At 42.8% G+C, this 24,526-nt stretch overlaps 1 protein-coding gene across 2 annotated transcripts in view; it reads left to right on the top strand.

The window, feature by feature from the left end:
- SDK1 (sidekick cell adhesion molecule 1) overlaps nucleotides 1–24,526 on the top strand; it is a 358,865-nt gene that overhangs the window by 274,308 nt on the left and 60,031 nt on the right. For both annotated transcript variants that reach the window (XM_015876860.3, XM_015876861.3), the window contains exons 23-29: nucleotides 2,806–2,915; nucleotides 4,961–5,111; nucleotides 7,016–7,253; nucleotides 12,522–12,637; nucleotides 12,916–13,105; nucleotides 14,800–14,898; nucleotides 22,284–22,478. In XM_015876860.3, coding sequence (XP_015732346.2) covers nucleotides 2,806–2,915; nucleotides 4,961–5,111; nucleotides 7,016–7,253; nucleotides 12,522–12,637; nucleotides 12,916–13,105; nucleotides 14,800–14,898; nucleotides 22,284–22,478 — 1,099 coding nt within the window. The remainder of the gene's footprint in view (nucleotides 1–2,805; nucleotides 2,916–4,960; nucleotides 5,112–7,015; nucleotides 7,254–12,521; nucleotides 12,638–12,915; nucleotides 13,106–14,799; nucleotides 14,899–22,283; nucleotides 22,479–24,526) is intronic.

Consider the following 24,526-nt stretch of genomic DNA (forward strand, 5'->3'; position numbering starts at 1 on the left):
ATTATTCTAACTAAAGCAAGTTCCTCATCTATTTGTTTTAAAGTTTTACTGAATTACAGAACTCTGCCTGTGCTTGATATCTTCTACTACTTCTCCATTGCAGCCTTTCAGCAGAGAATGAGCCTGAAAGAGCTGTACTAGGACTGTCTGTGCCCCAGGTCCCCCAGCTACTCATCAGGGTAGCAGCCACCTGTTACCTGCTGGCTCCTGAGCCTGAGGGCAGCCACTAGAAGTAACTTGGTTGGCACTTTCCATTTCCTTACATTATTCCTAGCAGGGAATGCATTTAAAATTAGAAAGCTGTGTCCTGGGATGGCTTCTGAGGGGCTTCCCTTACTCCTGGGCACATAAGAGCTTTCACCAGCTCTCAATCAGTAAAAGATCCTTAACATTTCCCTCTTTGCAGTCAGCTGATGAATGCATGTCTGCAGAACAGGCAGAGGTTTTGGACACCTCTCAAGCTCGAGTCAGTGCTGATTGTTTACAGCCCTTTGGGCCTATGGGTCTGAGCCATGTGGTCCTTAATGTGGATTAATGACCTGCCTGCTGCTGCATAACGATTGAAACCTGCAGTCTTTTTTTTTTTCTTCTCCTTTTTCCTATGCAAGTAATATTTTTACAAGGCTTTATTGTTCTTAGAATATAAAAAGAAGACTCTAATGCACTCCTGGAGATTATTTGCAGCCTCCAAAACACAGTGGATTGTTGCTGTACAATTACTGCAGCACTTGGAATTGATGCTGTTAAGAGCAAGGAATTTCTTGAAAATAAGCATTTTGCAAAGTGTTTTCTACAGAATTAGTCACTAGCTTTTTATTAAGTGTTTTCTGTGTTTTTGTGACTGAAATCGATCCTCTCCTTCTTTCTCATGTAGTTTTTTATAAAGGGGATTTATGTCATTTATATCTATAGGGTCTCTTTGTTCTCTGCATTCATTTTAGGGCTGTTAAGTGTTCCCAGGCAGACCTGCATTGAGCTGCTTCGTTAAGCTTCTCTATCTAGGAACTTTACCAGCATCTCTGGAGCGCAGTTGGGTCTGGGAATTTTAAAAGGTCCATAATTTGCACTGACGTCTTTTAAATAAGATCTTTGGTGTGTATCTGTGTATTTGATTCCCATCAGTTCTCAAAGAGCAGTCAACACCTTTGCAAGCACCTTCCTTCATGGGAGCAGTCCTCTGCTAGAAAGATCACTGAGGCTTCCTCTCACTATGCAGTGCAGAACTTACTTCTTTGGCCTAATTTTCCTTGTGTCATTTCTTCATGCACAAACATAATTATGCAGCACATTGACTCCTGAGTGAGCAAAGAACTAAAACATCTATAAATAAATCAGGCTGCTTCTCTTGAAGGAAAAAAAAAAGAAAGTGAATGAAACCTAATTTTCTGTTTGAAATACTTGGGATTTGCTAGATAGTTTGGGCTGTGTTGCCTATCAGTTGCCTTGATAATGTCTATGGCTGTAACTAGTATGCAGAAGTCATAAGAGGTCTAATTCAAAAAGATTAAAGGTTACTCTTTTCGAAGTAGGTTGTGAGCTTCTGAAATTTGTTGCCAGAGCATTGTGTGAAAGTAGGTAGTGTCAGTAGGTTAAAAAAAAGGGATTAGTCACCTTCATGGGCATCAAGTCTATTAATAGATGCTGAAGGGAATAGCTGCTTTTGTCTCTCCAATATCCCTCCATACAGAATTGTGGATGCCAAGGTAGGGTGAGGGATCTGATTTCAGGTATGGCCAGGCTCATGGCTCTCACCAAATGGTATTTTCTGTTGTTGGAGCTGGAATGCCAGCAGACCAGAATGTTTATCCAACCCTGAAAGATATTTGATGAATTGGGATCTTTCCAGAGCTGCAGTGAAAGAACAGAGTGATAACATTTGACTGAAGCACTGACCCTCTTTCTTTATGGCAAGGTTGAAGCACTGGAGTAAGAGTACATTGTGCTAGGGAATTGTAGCAGGAAGCCTTGTCTAAGATCCCATCTCTCTGCTCTTGTGACACTCCAAAGTGAAACTCAGCCATCCACCAGCTCTCATCCATCTCCCTTTCCACACTGTTCAGCACACAGCCCTGCACACCAGTACTGCCGTCCCCCAGGGTCTCACGTCTCACTGGCCTTCCTCTCATGGCTCGTTGGCTTCCTTCTTTAAACCCTCGTTCAACTCTGTTGCATCTCCTGCAATCTATATGGAAAGCGGTGCTCTCAGTTCCCATCACCCTTTTGTCCCTTCTAACAGTGCTGTGGCCAAGGGACTGTGTTGAGCTGACTTTCAGCAGAGTGCTGGGATTAATTAATACAAAGCACTGCGCATGGAGGAGCCTGGTCTAAGTGTAGCCAAGCAGCTGGGGTTAAAACACTTCTGTACTTTGACTTTGTTCATGTTTCTCCGTCTTCATTTCTGTGACATTTGTCTCCATTGAGACTTACTTAGTATGCATCAGTTCGTGTGAGTTATTATCAAGGCTATTCTTCATTTTGTTATATTACTCCTTGGTACTTTCATATTGTTGCAGTGAGATTGAAGTGGGTAATAGCTCTCCCATGGTGTTCTTCTGGAATAGATCCTCTCGGAGAATCCCAGTGAAGTCCCAACAGAACTGAGAAAATTGGCTCATGTGGCCATGCTCTTACTAGAGCTTTTTCATCTGAAAATAAATATTAACTGGATGTTGTGTGTTCAGATGTATTTTTGTAACCCCCTAGGCAAGACACATGTAAAAGATGAGTGTATGTAATTATCTACATATACATGTGTATACACATATATTCATATATTGTGTTTGTATTGACCTTTTCCATGTATAGGTGGGTGTACTGGGTGATGAAGAGGAGTGGGTGAGTCTCCATGAGGTGGACAACGAACCTGATGCTCAGATGCTGGAGGTACCAAACCTTACTCCTTACACTCATTACAGGTAAGAACAGCAGGTAATTAGCTGCAGCATGATTAACAAAAAATAGCAAGTTGCAGCGTGGGACAGCTTTTCTGATCAGGAACAGCTGGTTGTATTTTGTTATCTGAACAAAAGGAAAAAGGTTCACTGTTTCCACAGTTTATACTTAAAATTATTTGTCTGATTCTGTTAATTGTAATTTACACGCAATGCAGTTCATAACATTAAAAGAGAAGCCAGGTGCACGGTGAGGAGGTATTATGGGTTACTGATATCCTGTGACTTCCCTCACCTGAAGAGAGCATCACTGTAACATCAAGTAGTGACAAATCAATTGTAGTTAAACTGGTGCAAACTTGTAATTACACATTTACACCAGCTTTAACATTTTATTGATTTAGCTTTATTTGGTAACATCAATTAAACGAAGTCTTTGTTTATAAGAATTTCCCAGATTAAACTTAATAGATATATGCAAGGTTTAGGCTGATTGAAGTGAATTTACGTGATGTGCACACCCCAGTTAAATGAGATGGATTTTTAAAGTCAATGCAATGCAAACGATGTGTTGATTTAGCACAGGCAAGATCTGAGAATTTGAGATATTCAGTGCTAACAGAGAAGTGCTTTATAAAGTAGCTTGCTGGAGTCTCTACAAAAAAGCCAGTCCTCAAAGATGAAGAGAGCCATACATGCAGTGCAGGTTGTACTGCAGCTCAGTGTTCAGTGTCCTTGTGAAGTAAGCACCACTTGCACACCTAGCATCTGCATGGAGAAATGCCTTAGGGATAACAAAAAGTAAGGAAGTGTGCGATGGTTTTGGGTTTTAGTTTGTAAACATTGAACTTTGAGGTTTGTTTGAACGCTACATTTGTCTCTCGGGTGTATCGTGTTCATTTTCTTTGTGTACCTATTGAATACTGGAGTGACCCCCTCCGATTTTTTTCCTCATCATTCACATGGTAACACACTCCCTTGAATTTTGGCTGGCAGTTTCCTCTCAGGCACACACCAACACATGGATGAGCTTTTGAGTTTTGTTTACATGGAACAGTTTAATTCGTTTTTGGAAATCCAGAAGGTTGGTGCCAAATGTATTTATCGTTCTATAATCAGCTTTAATCATTACATGTCGAGGAAATAAATAATGAGAGCTAATTATCAGAGCCCATCTTTATTGGCCAGCTTCTTTAATACGTTTTGTGCCAACACTTTGAGAGTAGAATCGAAGACAATATTTGTCCAATGTATTTGTTCAGCGTGTTTCCTGCAGTGCCTTTTCTAGTGTTGATCAGAGCAGATAAACAAACACAGCCGTGTTGACTGGCTCACCCTTATCCCAAACTCAGCCATTAGGTCCAAAAATGCAGTGTTTCATATGAGCACGTCATGTGCTGGGTACCTCTGATGGCCACACTTGTGTCCATGAGGGGTGAGAGCATCTGAAATGAGCAGCACGTCTTAATTATTTGGTGCTTCCTGCAAAAAGATTTCTCTGAGTCTTCTGTGACCCAATGGGGATTTCTATTGTGGAAGAGATGGTTTCAAGCAGACAGGTTATTTTTTAAAGAGCCATATCCATATTAAATAACTTAATCTTTCTTGTGCAGGGAGGCTGAAAACGCAGCGCGAGGATAAATCAGCTTCTTTCAACCAGTAATTGAGGGGAAATGTTATCACTGGTATATTTTTTATATTGACAGGGAATGAGAATATCTGAAGTTTGATATTTTAATACCTTTCTGGATGTATTGTATAAACACTGCAAAAGAAAATCACTTACTGCCAGCATAAGCTCATCAGACTCGGCATAATTAACATAAATTTCTCACACAAATACCTAAGTTTCTAATCGACCCCAAGCTAATCTCATTTTCATTTTTTCTAATACCTGAGAGGATCTGAGCACAGTTACCACAAACCATTCAGCCGTGAATACAAAGGGGACGTGCATACGATGACCTTTGCAGGCTGTTGAGTTACACCCGCCTTGTAGCTCCCCATCCCTCCCACTCCGGGGGGCTCTCAGGGTGGTCTCACACTCTGCCTCTCCCTTTCCACCTCAGGTTCCGGATGCGGCAGGTGAACGTGGTGGGTGCCAGTCCATTGAGCCAGCCCTCACGTGTCATCCAGACACTTCAAGCCCCTCCAGACGTGGCTCCCAGCAGCGTGAGCGTGCGCACAGCCAGCGAGAGCAGCCTGCGGATGCGCTGGGTGGTGAGATGGGGATGGATGGGTGCAGGGGTGGGGTGCTGGCAGCTGGGGTGCAGCTCAGTCCCTAGGAGCTGCCTGCAGCTTGGGAATGCTTTTCCCTTGCGTTCAGCCTGAGGCTGACGGCAAAATTATTTCCTTTTTTCAGAATAGTTGGAAATCTGAGACTTACCTTAAGTGCCTTATTAATCACTTAAATTGCCTACTGCCACTGCCTCTGCCACTTCATCAGGGGAATATATGCCTGTGTGTAAAACCTTGGCTTCTGAGACTCCAGTTCCACCGTCTGGGTCAACGTGTGGGACAGAAATATAATGCTGGAGCTGGTTTGCAGTTTCCCGGGGCTCAGTTGTTTGTGCTGAGTAAAACTGACCCCAGGAGGTACACAGGGGCCATTGACAGCCATTCCGCAGGTACTGAGTGGTTCAGTGATGGCAACATTTGCACATTGCACTCCTGTAGGAAGATAGATATGGGAAAGGCTGTGGGGTTATGTGATAAAATCTAGAAACAAAGAATTAATTGCAAAGATGCAGTGGTTGGTGACACTGCTGTGCCCCTTTGACTGTCTCACTTACCGCACACCAGGACTTGTTTGGCAATCAGCTTGCTCCACAATGGTTTTCTTTCTCCCTGGTGGGTAGGATTTTCCGCTGGGGTTACTGTGGTGTGAAGCTGATGAAGCACAGGTTTCCTTTCACCCACACATTAGCTTTTCCATGCATAAACTCATTACAGCTGGGAGACAAAATCAGGCTATAGAAACAAGAAAGAGTCGCTCCCATCAGTGGGGAATAATTCCAGTTTGCTATTGAGGTGCAGGACTGTGGTCTGCACCCTGAAAGACCAACAGATCTGACCTGTAGACACTCAGTGTCCATGGAATGTCTCACAGTCCCACCAAATGAGCAGTAGTGTCTACAGGAGAGCTTTGGCAGTTATGTGGTAAGCCCTATATAACTCATTCATGGCTTCACCATGCCCACATTTTTAGACCTTTGGTACTATGGCGGTATATCTTACATCAAAACCAACTCCAAGTTGTTTTCAAGACATAAAAACTTTTAGGCTCGTGTTCCCTTGCTGTACTATCTGGGAGCCTGGTTTTCATGAGTCCAGCTGTGCAGGGTTCAGGAGGAGCCAGCAGCACAGCTGAAAATGCCGCAGTGTACCTTTTTCATGCTTGATAACATCAGCATTTGAAAGCATTTAATCTCTCTTTCTCAAGACCTACAGGTGAATCTGTGTCCCTCTGGGAGCTGGGAATTCCTTCCTTCCAACAGAACAGGGGTCACATTTTTAGCCCTGCTTGCCTGCAGGGTATAGTCTTCTGCGCTGTGAAATGTTAATGGATATCAAACTTTGCCAGTGAGTCAGAACTGAATCTCAGCCATCTGCAGCATCATGTAGTTAGTTTTATGGGGAAAAACTTGAAACTTCACGAAGTAGGCTAATTATTTCATATTTTAATCTCAGAAATTGCTTGGGGAGTTGGAATGCTGGAATAAATCTCCGCTGATAAATGAGCAGGGAGAGAGTCAGTAAAAAAATATATATATTTTTTAAAAAGTACGATAAATGAATTTGTCACATGCTTCAGTAATTTATCATTCATTTCCATATTTAATCACAAAGTTCTGAATACATTGCATTGGTATCATCTCTGTTGGTGCACCCACAGCAAGTGGCATAGTTCTGTCTGCGTATCAACATGGCACGAAATTGAAGTTAAAATTGAAATCTCAAACAACACAGAAATTGGAGGCCATGAAATGTAAATCAGCTCCTCCATCTCTCTTGCCTTCATGTGGCCTTACACGAGTAAAGACCGCCCTGGTTTGCCATTTGCAAAGCTCTGGCAACGTGTTCTGAGCTGTAATATGGAGCTTTTCTTTGGATTTCTCCCCCAGCCCCTGCCCGACACGCAGTACAATGGCAACCCAGAGTCTGTGGGGTACCGCATCAAGTTCTGGCGCGTGGATCTGCAGCCTTCTGCCCTGCTGAAGGTCATCAATGACCGGCTGGAAAGAGAGTGCACCATCGAGGACCTGGAGGAGTGGACAGAGTACGAGCTGCAGATCCAGGCCTTCAACGCCATTGGGGCAGGACCATGGAGTGAAGTGGTGCGAGGTCGGACGCGGGAGTCCGGTGAGTCAGAGCGCCACGTCAGCTGGGAAGGACAAGCCAGAGAGTTTTCAGCATGCAATGCCTTTTTTGTTGTTCAGTTCTTTTTATTGTTGACCCATTAAATCAAATCAGAAAGAAAACAAATGATCTCTAAATGCACTGAAGGCAAAAAGATAGACGTCTGAGGGAGCTTACTTATATATATATTTAGTTATTTTACTCTTCCCATGTTCTCATACATAAACCTATAAACCAGCATGAAAGGTTTGTTTAAATCTCATAGCAAATAAAACAACCTCTTCCTGCTCCTGCTACCATTTGGCAGCATTGCAGGCAGCACAACAAGGAGCTCATTTCCGTCCTTCTCTGCCTCTTCTTCCTCCTTAACAGCTTCACTGCCCCTCATTCTCTCCTCCCCACCCGCTCCTGGCCTGAGGCAGGTTTTCTGGCAGCCATGGTTATCTGAAATTTAATTTCAAACAGTGCGTGTTTCTAAAAGGGCACAAATTATTTTAGAGGGCTAATGAGCCACATGGAAGTGAGATAATTATTTGAGCTTTTGATGGCACATTTTCAAAACTACCTTCTAAAACGGTGTACAGAAGGTTATATAGACATAACCTTCGTGTAGACGTAACCTCTGTGTAGACATAACCTTCACGTAGACATGGAGCACAGGTGCTGTGTTGTCTGATTCATCCGTAGTAGCACAGAGACTTCAAACAGTGTCAGCAAACTCACAACTTTTGGCAGCAGTAAATTATTGTTAGCACAGCAGCAACAGTAAAGGCAGATCTTGAAAAGCTGCTCTCTGGCTGTTAGCTTCCACATCACCTATTCCCAAACCTGCCCTGCATGCACCTGATAAATTAAAATTTATGTTGCAGATGAATAAAAGAATGGATGACACATGCAGTTTTAAAGTTCACTACTAAAAGTTCTTTGCGACTTGTATTTGTGCAAAGCCCAGCGCTGAGATGATATTTTTTTCTCACTATATATTCTTTTTTCTGTTTTTCTTCATGAAAATGTTTTGGAATTCAATTATATCCATACCCCACCTTGAGAGATACATACCTGCATGTGTGTGTGCTCTGCACCAGGCAGCATCATTTGGTATGAAGCGTGAGAGCTGTGGGGAGCGCACAGTTTGCTCTGCTGCCTCACGTAACTGTCCTTTGAACTGCTGAGAAGAAGGCTAGACAAAGTCATCCCACTCCATTAAAGTAGTGCTTTTTGGGAAGGAGTAATTGGAAAGCTATCGCCAGAGGTATTTTAAACAGGGCCTGTTTGTATTGGAGTTAGAGATAGCGTGACCTAGACGAAGTAGTTTTGAAGTGTTTTGTGTCATAATAAAAAGATATCGTGTTCTCCATTTTCTCCTTTCCACTGCTCTTCAAACACTTCTTTTGAAAGGAGGTAAATACTAAGATTAAGTGATTTCATAAAACCTTAGGATTACAGTGCTCTTGCTCAGCATCTAAAGATCAGAGGTTACATGTGTGTGTTTGGCATTTCCTCTTGCTGTATTAAAAGAGAGTTGACTTGAAACTGATTATAGGAGGCTCGCTGAAACCAGGATCAAAATAATACAAAGCTGTGATCTGGGCTGTAGGGGCTCATTTGTGTGTGGTTGTGTTGGGTTTGGTTTTTTTTCATGTACTTCCTTTGATACGAACATCTGATTTCTTGAATAGAGCAAGTCAAGGCTCAGACTTCTGGCTGCATCTTTTTAGGTTTGTGGTACACAAAAAGCGCTGGCATAGCAGCAAGCTGTGTGAGAGGGAACGTGCACTTAACCTGTGTGCACCTCCAAATGAGGTTATAATATGGATAAAAGTTACCTATACCCAGAGAAAGAGGTCACAGCACTTTTTAGAACTGGCTTTTGAACTATCAGTGAAATTGCACGTATGTTTTCAAAGTACATTTGGTCTCTTAAACATTATGGTGTTAACTGCAGAGTAACAAGCTCAGTTTCCACTCTATACACTGTAAATGACAGTGGGCATAATAAAGAGAAAGCGAGAAAGTGTGAAGGCTTGTAGTGCTTTAAGCAACTTAGATGGGGCTGATTTGTCTTAAATATAAACCCTCTTGTTTTCAAAGAGTTCATCCCAAACACACCACACTCAGTGCCTTGATATCTTCGGGCCTGCAGTTACATGAGCGTGTGTGCTCACCTTGCAAAATGAGCTCCCACAAAAGCATGGGCACACGTGCACAGCGAGGATCAGTCTTTTGATTTGTCAGAGCCTGACCTTCACGAAGCATTTGCCATGTGATAAAGCATCGCTGGGTAATTCAGATGTGTCCCAATGTCACCGCAAAGATTTGTCAGTTTGTACAAACTGAGAGTGGGCACCTGATATCTAATTTTATCGGCAAAATGCTTACATGCTGTACTGCAGTTATGTTGCTTTTGCCATGAACCTCGCTCCAAACTTGTACTTCTTAATTGATGTCAGATGTACCATATGCCAGCTTATTTTTTTACTTTCAGAAAACAATTAAGGGTATTCAGCTAAAATGAGCTGCAAGAAATGGAGATAACCACATCATCACACTACCCAGCTTTCTTAGAATGCCAGAATATGAACTAGCTTATTGAAGGCTGCTTTGGGCCCAGTTAAAGACATGCAACAACATCATTTGCTGTATATTAAATATGATTTTATTAGATGTAGAAAGAAGATGCATGATCTTAGATGCCAACACGGATAACTGAAAAACTTGAGTTGTTATTGAAGCCCCAGTGCAAAGTACCAGTAACTCTATATAATTTCCTATGTTTGATCTTCTAAAGCACATCGTGCGGCTGGCACTTTGCTGGATTAGCTAATCATTTCGTTTCGGTCTTTCCAGTTCATTTCTTTCAAGCTCTGAGATTTTTTTGGACTCTGTTGCTTGGCTTCTGCTCCGTTCTTGCAGGTTACTAATGAGAGCTCTGCTTTGGAGATTCCAGCAAAGTCTTCAGTGCGACGGTTAAGGAAACAGCATCAGAGTTTGCAGGGGAAAGAGGGATTATACGCCTCACTCAAGTCACTGATCAGTCACAGCAAACCGTAATTACTATGAAGCAGGATATCCTGAGTGAGGAGAGGGGTCAGATAAATGGATGTTACATTTCAATTCATTCTTTAAAGGGCTGATCAAACTGTGTTGCCTGATAAGAGACAGGCAACAATAAAATCTGTAATATCAGTTGCACACCCTGAATTCATACATCCGTATTAAAACTTAATTCTCAACACCAGTATGACAATAGCAGTGGAGCGAAATACACGATGAATGCAAGGATGTCTGCCATTCAGGTGCTGGGCTGAGATTCCTCCCCAGAGAGAGGGGACATTGAGCTGTTCTGGCCGTTGTCGCTGGGGAGTAAGAGGAGTGTGAGCTAATAAACCTTCCCATCAGCCATCCTGTCCTTTGTGAGCTTCAGCATCCCCCTGCCAGCAGCAGGATGGCGCACACACCTCAAAGCAGCCTTGCACACAGGGCCAGCCGGCCGCAGCCCAACCTTTTGTGAATTTGGGATATCTGGTGGCTGCTGATCAAAGGGGAAAAGAAATATTTGTAAAATAAAGGAACTTTTGCTCCTGAAAGGGTTCAAACCAGATAAAATAAAAATAAATGTGGCTGGAAAGGGCTTCTTTCCTCTTTGTGTTCTGGTTTCCCGCGACCCACCTCCACCCTTTCTCTCTCCAGAAGTGATTCATGTGGGAGTAACTCTTTGTGAAGATCTACAGATAAAGTTGTGGCAGCTATCCAAAGACATTCATGGCTCCTGGCAATCTATTTTCCTTTAACATAATTATATCCTTGTGGGGGATAAATCTGGGAGATTTAAAAAAAAAAAAAAAAAAAAAGAGCATTTCAGCATTAGAGGGGAAGAAAAATCGGATTTCAGTCTGCTGCAATGGCGTGTGATGGTGCCCTGCTTCTCGTGTCCCAAATAATTGGTAACAGGGAAATTGTTTCAGAAATGACTATCTCTGTGGTTAACCTTGAGTGCACAGGGGTGGGGGCTGGTGTATTTTATTTTTCCATTTATATTAATTCTGGTGTCATACTCATTATCTTGTTCATGTTGCTAGGAGATTCAGGAGCTAGCCTTCAAACCAGCTGATCTGTTCTTTCATTCGGACAGCCAGGGAAGCATTACTTTTTGGCAGAGATTTGTGCTCCGCTTTGCGATGTACTCAGGTCCTAATCAAGCCTCACTGTCCACGAGTATTCATGTAACATAAGTTGGTGAATGTTCTCTCGAGGTCTGACAGGTGTATTGTGCTTTAGGAGAGATTATACCCTTCAGATGTTGGAAATGCCATGAGGGAAAAAAAAATGGAAAAGGGAAGCATAAAATGTGAACTCTTAAAAATAGTCTCTGGTTCTGCTTGCGTAACATTGCATAGCTACTGAGCTTGCCCACAAAAGCTTGCAGTTGCGTGGTGGTTCTGCAGTGGGTTGAGTTTTAATGGCATGAAAAAATGCAGGTTTGCTCCTCTGTTGAGTAACAGAAAATTACAGTGTTCCTGTGCCATCCGTTCTAATAATGATCTCGGTTTCATAAGAGCCAATTTTACAACATAAATGAAATAGGCATATCTTTCATTTACACCGTATCAGTCCCTGAAAATACACCTTGCCTTAATGTATCTGTCTATAATTGATGTATTGCAAATGTTAAGCACCATCACATAATCAAAAGGCTTCGAGGTTAAAGCACTTCTCACTGAACTGGGAGGTCTGGGTGCAATCCAGTGGCTGGAATTATTGCTAACTCTAGACAAGATGCTATAATTTCCTTTTGAATAATATAGGAAGCCAGGGTGGCATAAAACTTCATGTTAGAACAGATCATACCATAAGATAAACTCCCATTCATAAAGATTTCTCACTTTTGGCATAGGGAAATAAAACGTACAGGAGAGAAAAACGTAGGAGGTGGACTTTGTAGAAGTCCAGCAGTCTAAACATAACTCTAATTACTGCAAATACGAGAAACCTGAAGTTTATTCATGTCTACCTGTATTTAATGCCTGTCTGTAGACAGTGCTTAGTGGTAAGTGTTAAGCTCTTTACAAACACTGGGTTTCTTAAATGAACTGCTAAAATAATGTGAAGTAAGCTGAAATGTAAAGGTGGTGAATAATAAATGTGAAAGAAGGTATTGTTGAGAGTGTATCTGAGTGCTTTGGGATTAGGGATCCCAAAACAATCCCAAGCAGACAGGGAGATGGAACAGCATCACCTGGAAAGCCTTACCTGTTTCATCTCTAATTCCAGTTCCCTCTGCTCCTCCTGAGAACGTGTCTGCTGAAGCTGTGAGCTCAACCCAGATCCTTCTGACATGGTCTGCAGTCCCCGAGTCAGAGCAAAATGGTCTCATCCTGGGTTACAAGGTACGCAGCTGGAGCTTCATGTTCACTTTGTTATTAGAGCACTACCTGGCTACGTTTTTTCTATTTATTATTTATTGCTCACCTGAGGGATGTTAATATCATCCATAACTCAACAGGATGAGATATCAGAAGTGTGCTGGCTTCGGAAGGGTTGATTGCTGAATTTAATCTCGTATCTCGTGAAAAGGAACATTTTAAATGCATGGCCCTTTTTCAGATCTCATGTAATAACTTTTTCTTTCTGTATTCATATGCATTTATTCCACATTATTCTACAGATACTTTACAAAGCAAAAGACGTAGACTCTGAACCAAGGAGTCAAACAGTAAGAGGTAACCACACTCAGTCCTGCCTGCTGTCTGGCCTGCGCAAGTATGTGCTCTATGAGATCCGGGTGTTGGCCTTCACTCGCATTGGGGATGGAGTCCCCAGCTCTCCTGCTGTGATAGAAAGGACCAAGGATGATGGTAAGTGTATGGATTACCTGATGATAACGCCATGTTCTTGTAGTGATACAAGTGTAGAAAGGCCAGACTGAGGTTGCTGGGATTGTTATTTGACTTTGAACTTAGAGGAATTGATCCTTGCTCTGCATAACGGTATTGCTCCATTGGCCATGGGATAGAATTTGGCAGAAAACCAGTTGCCCATTTCCTCTTTTCCCTAAGTTGATGAAGAGGAAAAAATTTAAAATTATTTGTCCTCTGAAGCTCGATGAAGAAAACTTCTACCGAAGACAATTTTTAGAGCCCAATTATAAATGCCAATTGATGTTCAATCATGCTCTAAGCAAAAAGCAGAGCACTGCAATTGGAAGCAATAAACAAACCTGGGTCTGCTTGGGCTGAAGGAGAGGCGTGGAAATTACAGCTTCAATAAACTGTTTTTTTTCCACAAGAATAAGGACTGAGCCCAGAAGGGTTCATAGCAGCCCCCCTTGTAGCCCCCTTTAGTGCTTCCCATGAGCTCACAGAGTGCAGTTTGTTGTGTTGTGAGACCCCGAGCTTCCCCTTCCTCACCCCAGTTCTGTTTGAACATCTCTGTGGGGTGAGAGCATCCCTGCTGATGGAGTTTGACGGAAATTTAATTCAACATTTAGAGTATTTCTGGCTTTGCTGATGCTAAAGTTGCTTTTAGTTTCATTGCCTTTTCACTATTAAATGATGGATAGTGTCTGTGTAAGAGGCTTCTGCTTATTAGTCCCAATGAATGAAAAATAGAAAAAAAAAAAAGAAAAAAAAACTAAAAAAAAAAAAATCTATTTTCTCATCAAAATGTTCCCAGTAGAAGTGGAATAAAAATTGGTGTCTACAAGGAACTTCATTAAAGCTGTTTGGTTGGGCTGCAAACACGTTCAGACTCTTGGCTTACCTTGGCATTTACTGTAGTGTGCAGGGCCAGGGATGGGGAGGGGTGGGATTGAGTGGGGACAGGGGTGGGAGAGAGCAGGAACAGTCCCTCCCAGGCATTTCTATAGCTGTTTTCTCAGCATTCAGCCTGTGTGGTGACTTTGAAAGGAAACAAAGATAAGTTAATATTAGCAGAACTCTGCAGGGAATGAAAGAGCAGTCACAGAATTGCACACATCAGACTATAATGTGAAATATTTAAAACTGTTTGTTTTAGATAACCCCATTATAGCAGTTCCCTCCTTAAGTGCCTGTTGGCAAATGATACAAATTGTTCTTCCTTCTCCCTACTCCTGACATAAATGTGTTGTGTCTCCTCTGGGCTCCGCTTTATTAAATGTATCATCAGGGGTGAGGCAGGTGGAATTTGTGCCGAAGGGGAAATTTTGGAGATGCAAATGTGTGAATTAACATCTCCTCACCTCTCAAAGCCAGGATGGCCATTGCAGCTGCCAGCTGTCTGCATCAGTGTGCATCGGGTTCGCTGCCTCAGACCTCTGTGTTTAGAATGCACGTGTAAGATCAGAAGGCAGTTCAAAGCCAGCACTGGGGCCACACAGAGGAGATATTATTCAATTCCAGCACCTGTGGACAGAATTCCTTTGAATCCATATGTTTTGCATTGCACATGGGTGCTCCTAACCATCTATTTATTATTGGTGAGCTTGGCCGCCTTCTGTGCAAAGCGATTGGGAAACTTGTAACCCCTCTGACATGTTGTGCCTGCGGGCACCACCTCTGTCCCCCCGCAGCCCCTGGGCCTCCCATCAGGCTGGTGTTCCCCGAGGTGAGGCTGACGTCAGTGCGCATCGTCTGGCAGCCACCAGAGGAGCCCAACGGCATCATCCTGGGTAAGGAGTCAAGGGGGAGAGGGTGAGGAGCAGGGAAGCTGCTGCTGTTGGGTTTTCCTTCTGTTTGCACACTGGGCTGGAAAGCACAACTAAGCAAATCAGTGGCTAAAGAGAGGAAAATAGGTCCTGTGGAGAGCAGGGAGGTTCTGCCAGGCTCCATGCTGTGTGTTTTCCCATGTCAGGGTTACACTGCATTCCTGACGCCGTGTTTGAATCCTCATCTGTCCAACTATACTTGTATGTTGAGCTGCAGCAGGACAAAGTGGGATTTTCCCATCTTTTCCTTCCCTCCTCCTTGCCACGCATCCCTGACTTCTCAGTTTCATGAGTGCTTCTATTTCATTGCTTCCTCCAGCCAGTACTGTCTGTTAGGTTGCAAGGAGTTAAATCACATTTGGCTTTTTATCAAAGGCAGCAGGGGCAGCATGGCACGCCAGGAATTCATGACAAATGTCCTTACCTTCCTGCTGTGATAACTCTTGGTTTGCCATTGCACCCAGAGCACACCAGCAGCTCCTTGTACATGTAAGGCACTGAAGGTTTTTACAGTGCAAGAATCTATTCATGTCTCTTAAGATAATGCATCTGATATTTACACAGTGATTCTGCCTGTGTTCTGTGCTGATGTGGAGCACACTATGTGGTAGGCTATGCAGGTGAGCAAGGATTATCCCTATAAATGTCCCATTAGATAAAGGACTGGTCTGGTGCTGTGTGTAGCTTTTGAGTCAAGGGCCTTTGCTGAGGTGTGCAGTTCCTAAAAGTTCTTGTGGGTTAATCCTGGCACCTGGAGATGCAGAGAAATCATCAGATGGGATCCAAAGGCACTCGAGGAAGCTTGGCTTCCAGCCTGCCTTGTTGGTTTGATTTGTTGCTTTTGTTTTAAGGAACTGTGTATCCTATAAACTTGCTCTCTATAGAGGTTGGGATTTGAATCACGGGATGTGGAGGAAACAAAAACCACTTGGTGCACATGATGAGAAAGTACTAAAGATATTCAGCTTTCCCCACTGTTCCGATGTCTCACCTTGCTGCACTCAGTCAGCATCTTTCACTGACGTTTCAAGTTTTGCAGAGTAAGAACTCTTCTATTCAATCTCCTAACAGTGCTCTATGCAATTCCTCCACTTCTGGTTCGATTCATGGTCAACGCCACAGCGCTGATAAAATCATACAGATGCAGAGCTGGGAGGAAAGGTGGAAGGGTATCTCTTAAAGAGTGCTTAGCATGGAGACTGCAGGCTCCTGTGACCTGAGCCGTCCATTCCTAGTCACACATCCCAGGGTACTTGGCATTGCCTTGCCTTTTTTACAGCACTGCTGTTGTAACTAAGTAAGTTTATGACCTGCTATTAATTCCTGCCTTTTTTCTGCAGTACAATTCCAGGTCAATCCTTCTTTTCCATGTACATTAAGCTTTTTATTTTCTGTAAGTGCAACGCTCTGCATGTATTTTTATTGAATTTCAGCTTTCTGATTCCAGACCAGCTCTCCTCATTATCAGAATCACTTTAAATTACCGTCTTGTCCTCCAAAGGGCTCAGAACCGCTCCCAATTTGGTTTTAGTTTTGAAGTTTGCAAGCAGAATGGCAATTCCATCAGCCGGGTCATTAATGAAAGTATTGAACAGAAACAGACTCGGGACTTGCTCTCGTGAGACCTTACTTAATATATCCTATCCATTTCTCAGCCAACTATTGCTAACAACATTTTGACTTTTTCTTTTAAGTGATGGCAGCAGAATGTGCCGTATTTTTCTTAAGTTCTGTTTCTCTAGCTTGTTTCTGACAGGGCTGCTTGGAACCATATTAAAGCCTTACTTAAAGTCAATGCGGATCATATCTACTCTTCCCACCTGGCCAATTACACTGTCAAAGCAGAAAACAGATTATTTGGTATTTATTATTTGTTCCAGACAAATACATATTAGCTGTTCTCTGGCAATTTATTATCCCTGTGGATGGTTATATATTTACTCATATTTTTTCCAGGGTCTTTCTAAGTATTAAACTTTGGCTTGATACGTCCATAATTCCTTTGGTCTTTCTTCCTCCATTTTATGAGACAGAGCATTCAGTTTGCCCTTCGGTAACATTCTGAGATGTCACCTATCCTCAACAAGTTCTTGAATATAATCACTGATTATTCAGAGATGGCTCCTGCTAGTTATATAGCACTGCAGGGCAAATTTCATCAGGCCTTTCTGACTTGATTACATCTAGCTTAGCTAAATATTCGTTAACCTGTTCTGTATTCTAGCCTACATCCCTCCTTCTATTGTTGTCAGTTTTAATTTGTGTTAAGTATCTAGTTAATAAGCAACATTTTTTGTGTGAAAATGAAGCAACCGAGGTGTCTGTCTTGTGCTCTTCTGTGTCACTTGTCTCATGCTCATCTTTTATTCCCAATAGTTGACCTCTCATTCTCTCTCTTGTGTTTCTAATATCTTTCTAAAACCTTTCACATTGCCTTTCCCCTTTAAGTTCGAACTCACCTGCACTGTGGCTGTTCTGACTTTGTCCCTGTGTGCCAGTGCTGTCTATTTATACACCCCCTCAGCAGCCCATCCTGTTTCAACATTTAGTACAATTCAGTTTTGAATTTGAAGGCATTAGTGAGGTCTGAATGCAAACATATCGGGCTCCTAACATCTTTTGTCTGCATTAGGATCGTTGTACCTGTATTTTTGTCCCTTTTAAAACTGTCAGCTAACCTGAATTCCTTTTTCCCATAGAATTCCTTCCCAGGGGACTCTATATACCAATTGCCCCTGTCCACCTCTTTGAGGTCCATTGTCTTTATTCAACAGCTCTCCCTCCTCTCCTTTTTTTTGATAGCAGAAAAATTGAAGCTCATGGAGGAAGCAGTTAACTGCCAATGTCAGAGAGAAACAGTAAAAATTACTCATGCTGAGTTATTTCTGTGATCTTTTTTGAGGATGTGAGGAGTGCTTCAAAAATAGCTAAAAAACCAGCATGGTGTTGTAACTAAAGGTTGCATGTTTACTTTCATTCTTGTGCACTTTTCAAATCTTAATGCTGCGATGAACTTCTGAAGCAGCATTATAACCACCACAGCCAAGGTCAGTGAAGTAGAATTAGTGGAAAAAACAAGTCAACGTAACTTTGCATGCCACCCTGTTATTCACCAGTGGGGCTGCAAAGAGGAAAAATACTTTTCTTCTGCAAGAGCAACTTCTATTCCCAGCCTTTGAACTAATGTTCCTGCTCTGCTGGCTTTGTCCTCTGAGTATACAAGCACCTTTGCAGCTAACATTTTTGTAATCTACATCAAAACATGTTCTAGCATTTCAGAGGGAGATTAACAGGATGAAATACTGGCAGGCACCAAGAGGGAAAACTGCTTGTTTGTTTGTTTAAATATTTTACTGTGGAGGACTGCTAGATATCTCCACTTCTCCTTTTGGGAGTGTTGCAGTAACCAACTTGAGGCTTAACTCCATCTTCTTCTTGGCTCTCCATTCAGCAGCACCTAGCGTAGCTCCTCCAAACACTGTTAAAGGAAAACAGTGCATTAATGTGTGTATATGCAGTTCTATCAGTGAGCTTTGCCTGTACCAAGAGCTGAGCCACGCTTGCTGGTTAGTATTCCTCACGGTATCCTTGCTTTTAGCGTTTACCTGAAGCTTACTGCGAAAGAGTGTAAGAACTCCACTGAGAATTAGAACTGAAATTGGATGTAATCCATGTTTGCAAATGCACATTTTGATCCTGGGCTGCATTTGCACACCCGCTGGCCCTTAAACAGATAAGCAGTAAAATCAACAAACTGGATTGCTGCTCCGCTAGGCAGACCGTAACCTCCCGGTATCGTTTGGCTCTCCCTAAGTTCTGTGACAAATTAATAAGTGTTTGTATCTCTGCTGCACCGCGGCCTGCATGAGCGGGTGCTGTCAGTTCTGAAGGGCTTTGTATGGTGATGAGCTTGAAAGCTCTTCTATATTCATTGGGTGTTGCCGTCTTCCTGCCTGTTTGCTTTGGGGAATCTGGTGGCTGCGTTAGTGACCTAACGTTTAACAGGCAGTTCAGGCTGTTGCCATTTACTAAGTTCAGAAAGCGTGGCTCATGAAACCGCTCGCAGTTGTGCGAAAAAAACATATTCAAGGAGATGCTAATGCAGAAATAAGCCTTGTTTCAATGAATAAATAAACCGCCAAGGAAATGATCTTTCAAGGCTTTTTTATGCAGTTTGGATGGTGATCAGCACAACTCCAAATGAGAAGAGATTTGGGACCCAGTGCTGTGTAGGGAAAAAAAAGAATGAAGAAAAGAATGTGCATTCTTCTGACTAAGTATCCAGATAGTGAACTTTCTGTAAGATACTCCCACCCTGGAAAAGTTCCCTCTGATCACTTCTTAAAGACTTTGCTTTCATTCGTAACCTTTGATATTGTTTTCATCTAATGCGTATGTGACATCTTGTTGCTGTCATCAAGTAGGGGAAGGAAGCTTCATCCGTGCAGCAGACCTCAAGCGTACATTCATTTGAACACTTTCCATTTATCTCTGTTGATTTGCCTCATTTGATTTCACCCAACATTTCCTATCTTCTCCTCTCTCTTGTTGCTGAAGATCATCAACCTCATAATTGCATCTTTTTCGTCTTGTGTTAGCCCAAGTTATTATCCAAACTGCCATTTAAATACTGCGTCTTCTGGGTCACCCTGAAGAAAATGAGCAATGATGCTTATGGCAGAATGTCTCTTGGCTGCCCAATTGTCCAACAGTGGAAGGTGATGCAGGGGGTCACAAGTAAGATACTGAGTGCATCTCAAGGGTTTCTAGGGAGGAACTAGAGCTCAGATGCACAGGTTGGATGTGCACCTTCAAGTCAGGTCAACGAGAGAAAATGTCACAAAGCTGCAGGCTATGGCCATGGAATCCAAGGCTGTAAGTTGTTATAGAGGTGCTGATAAGTGTGTGTTTCTTTACCTGATCCATGCATGTTTGTAATTGGCTTTCCAGAGTGGGTACCACCATTTAGCAGTAATTTAGTTATCTTTCTATTCCCTCCTTACATTTTAGCTACACTTGATAGTTTACAATGGTTTAGAAAAGAGAGAAAATCGTTTGACAATGATATGTCCCAGATATCATACTTATCTTTTAATAACTAGATAAATCAAGTTTCCTATTCTTTTAATACTCTCGGTTTCCCTGCAGGTCTTATTCCTTACTTCTTAGGTCTCTTTATCAAACTTCTTTAGCCATCTTAGTTGCTTCTTCCTTCATCTTCCCTGCTGCTGCAGAAATTGCCTCAGAGCTTTTCTTTTACTATTTTTTCCCCTTTATTGAGATCTTGCACCACTGTTCTCACTCCTGCATTCCACACATCTGTAAAAACAACAGAAAAAAAAAGATCATAATGTACCCGTTTATTCTCCCCACTGCCGTCTGTCTTTCTGTGGACTTTCTGAGAAGATCAAAATACACATAGTATTAAAGATAAAGAAATATGGGGCCAGCAATGGGAGAGCTGCCACAGTGAGTAAAAGGAGGTCATTGGCAGCAGAACAGTGAGGTGTTCAAAGTGTAAGACCCCAGGGTTGATGACAGCTTAACATGCTTCAGGAGCTCTGAAAATCAGGCTTTTTAATCTAGGAATGCAGCATTATGCACCCATGGAAATGCTGTAGGAATATACCTAGCGCACAGCTGGATACCAGGGGCAAAAATTAACCCTTGATGTTCTGAAAGCTTTCCCTTCCTGATGTGGGATCTCAAATACAGGCAGCCACTGTGTGCTGGGGCACTGCTGTGAAGCAGCCTTGGGCTCAGCTGTACCCATAGCTTGCTGGAACCCTGGTGCTCTGAGAGCCGGGTTGCTCGTAGAAGTGGCTGTGCAATCAGGTTTGTTCCATGGAGGCAGTTCCATGGTGTGCCCCACATCCCTTAGCAGCTGTAGAAAACAAAAAAAAAAAAGGCAAAGAAATGCTGGGGCTTTGTCCATAGTACCATGAGAGTCAGCACACCAAAATTATAACCATCTGTATCCCAATTAAATTTCACTGCTTATGTACCATACAAGTGTGGCATTCACTGGGGCATGTGAACTCTGTATCTTTTCTTTGAGCAGTTATGTGGCAACTGTTGCACATTCCCAGTGAAAAATAAATGTCATTGATTTTGTCTAATAGCCACAGGTAAGATACACTCTGCAGTTCCCGTGCACGGACCTTTATGAATGAAGCACACCAGGTTTGGCTCTTGTTACAGCCAGAATTTGATGGGAGTTCAAACGTTAGCTGGGATATTAATTTCAAGAGAAAAAGATGGTCTCAGGTGTCTGCAGGCCCCTTTGTCTTTTGGAAGATGAGCAGAGAGTTGGCAGCATCCTGTCATGACTGTTTTGTTTTCATCTGCTCTGATTTTGATGTGTTGGCTGCCCTCTGCCCTGCATCGCTTCATGAAGCGTTTAATCATACAATGCATTCAGCTTGGGCAATAAAACCCCACACCAGTCCCGTATTAATTGATTTTGGAAGTTAGCAGTTGGACTGAAAGTTACATGGAGCTCCAAAAGCGAGAGCCTGATTCGATTGCTGGGTGTACAGAACAGCTTTGAACATTTGGCAGACCCTCTTTGGGGGACAGTTGTTGCTAGTGGTGCGTGAGAGCCCTGGAAGCCTTCCTTTGCCTGGTTAGATCATTAATAATGTATGCTAAACCGTAAGCTCGTAATCATCAGGCAGGCAGGTTGGAGTGGGGCTATCATTTGCAGGCATCAACAGCATTGATTATTGAATGCGGGAGAATTTAAGTGGGACTGCACAGCTTGCAGGCTTCTTCCATGGGCTGCAGACAGGGACTGCAACAGTGCAGAACAGGAGGATGCTTTTATTGGCAGTCCTGGCATCCACCATGCAATTATAGGAGAGTGGGAGAGCTGAGAGAAAGGCAAATGCAAAAAGCAGGGGTGAGGGTTAACTTGAGCAGCATGAGGGCTGCACAGCTGGGGCAATCCAACTGCTCTGCAGCTGAGAAACTTCAAGCTCCAACCAGTGCTGTCACAATGCGTAATGGACTCTGCACCTTTGCCTTTCCAAAGAGGTACCAGTATGCTCGGGGAAGATTGAATGTTTTTGTGTCTTGTTGGGATGAAGGATGGAAAGTGAGATCCGTTTTGCTGCAGCTAATATCCAGCAGACCCGTGTGTGCACCACAGTGTGTAATTTCCCCATAAGGTGCTGCGCCTGACTGCGAAGGGCTGGCATATAGCAGAGTTTTATAGCACTAAAGGAAGCAAATTACTTAGTTCTGGTCTCAGTTAAACAAGTAATTACAATAAGCTAATAGTTCTGGTGCTACAGCTAGAAAAATTCCTAACCTCTCTCTACTTTCTTCTGTCGGTGCCGTGATTGCAGGCTATCAGATTGCATATCGACTGGCCAGCAGCAGCCCCAACAAGTTCACAACAGTGGAGGTGGGCTCCACAGTCCGGCAGTTCACTGCTACTGACCTCACCCCTGAGTCAGCCTACATCTTCCGGACATCTGCCAAGACCCGGCAGGGCTGGGGGGAGCCTCTGGAAGCCACGGTGATCACGACAGAGAAAAGAGGTAACACTTGCAGCCATGGGTTGGGGTGCTTTCCATTCCATGCCTCTGAGCCTGTGCTGCATTCATAGGAATTTTAATTGCAGGCTGCAGCTTGTACACCTCCTGCTTCTCACGCCATAACCCTGCCCTAAACCATAGCAACGTCATGATTTGGAAACCTGGTGAGCAAGGCAGGCTTTTATGAGAGGCAGTTCTTCTAAGCAGACAGGCTGTTGGGGATTGATTTTTCCATCAGATGCAGTATTGGCCATATGCAGCCTCCTTCTGCAGTCCAAGCTTTTTCTTTTTTTTTTTTTTCTCATCTCTCTCATTTTCTGGAAGGGTTGTAATCTTAAGAATGTAAGTGATGGATGAATTGCACTGATTAGGGAACACAAAACAAGAGCTGGAGATCTTGCAGAGTTTCTTAACGGGGCTCCTCTGTTGCATCGAAGTCCTGACCCAATGTGTTAGCAATTCCTCTGGCCAGTCATTGCTATATACTTAAGCAGAATGTTTGTATCTGGATTGTCTTGGATTTTTCTACTTCTGGCATCAGGCATAAAACTGTTGTTCACAGCCTGCATCCTCAAACAAATTCTGTTCTGTAGGGAGCCTGCTTAAGAAAGCAAGAGCTCGTATGTACTCGAATGAGTGTAGGTGCTTAGATACCAAAAGTATCAAAACGTAAAAGATATATACAAGTTATTAAAGTATCTGGTCTGCATCACTGCATGTTTCCAAGGCTTTGTGTCAGTTCTCCAGTCTTAGAAGTGATCTCCAAACACATTTTCTGTTTGTGCATGAACACAAATTTCTCTTTCGGAGCCCAAAGAGGACATGTTAGCAACAAACAGGAGTGTAGAATTTCCTTAGGTCTTGCACCAGATGCCATGTTCCAGTGCAAAGCACTTATTACTTGGACTCTTGAGCTGACAGTTAAAGCTACCAGGCAATGGTGCCAGCATCACTCCCTTCTGCATCACTGCGTTCTGTGCTATGTGCCACTCTGACCCAAGTTGCTGCCTTTGTATTCATCTTCAGGACAGTACTTTAAATAATATTTAGTTTTTAAAACAGTGATTACCAAGTGGTCTCTCATTTTAAATCTACACTTTACCAAATCATTTTGTGCTAGAGCAAGGATCTCCCTTACTATTAGCTCGCATCTCCCTTAATACTTATCTACAATATTGTAGGCATTGCCCTGATCTTCAGCCACCAACTTGGAAGACCAGTGGGGTGCGTTTCTACCTTTGTCCTGTGTGATTGGTACTAAAATGCCCACCAGCACAGCTCTCCAGGTCATGTGCAGCCTTCCCAGTGCATAACAGTGCAGTCCTCAGAGAAAGAATCTCTGGAGCACAAAAAGTGCCTCTACTAAAGATGCTGTCTATCAAGCAGATTTATCAGCTCAAGGTTTCTTCCACCCCTGTCTGATTGTTGTCAAAGTGGAAGTTTAAAGTCCAGCGTGTGCAAAAATAAAAAACACCACCATGCCCAATAAAAGTAAACACTTAAAGCTCAGAGCCTCTCCTTTTCAATAAGATGTGCTCAGATTTCCCAGGCTGTTGCTGGGTACACAATGGCTCAAGGCAGAACTCCCAGCTCCACTGCAGGAACAACGATCCCTTGCTGCTATCAGTGCTTTAGGGTTATCTTGAATAGGCACGTCTTGACATAAAGTGAACTCTTTCTCTTTTTGATGGATGGCTCTACTGTTGTCTGTGTGTGTGTGCTATGGAACTGAGTCCCAAGGCACTGAGAGTTAACTGTGGTGATCCCGTACATAAAGTATAGAGAGAAGAATATACAATCTTATATCAACACCATTGGTATTCTGGGCTGATAAAGGAATTTATCCAGTGCAGCTATTCTGGTAACAAGTAAATAAACAAACAAGCCTGGAACTTGTATGCATAACAATAAATATTCTAGAGCAAGAAGATATTTACTTTCCATTCATAAAAATGCATTTAGCGTCCTTATTGTCCTTGATACTGAGGTAAGCAGGCATAAAAATTCTATTGAAAATCACTAAAATTGGTCCCTCATTCATGTCCTTTAGT

This window comes from Coturnix japonica, chromosome 13 (assembly GCF_054131305.1).
Source record: "Coturnix japonica strain WE chromosome 13, WE-NBRP24, whole genome shotgun sequence".
In the NCBI taxonomy this organism is placed as follows: domain Eukaryota; kingdom Metazoa; phylum Chordata; class Aves; order Galliformes; family Phasianidae; genus Coturnix; species Coturnix japonica.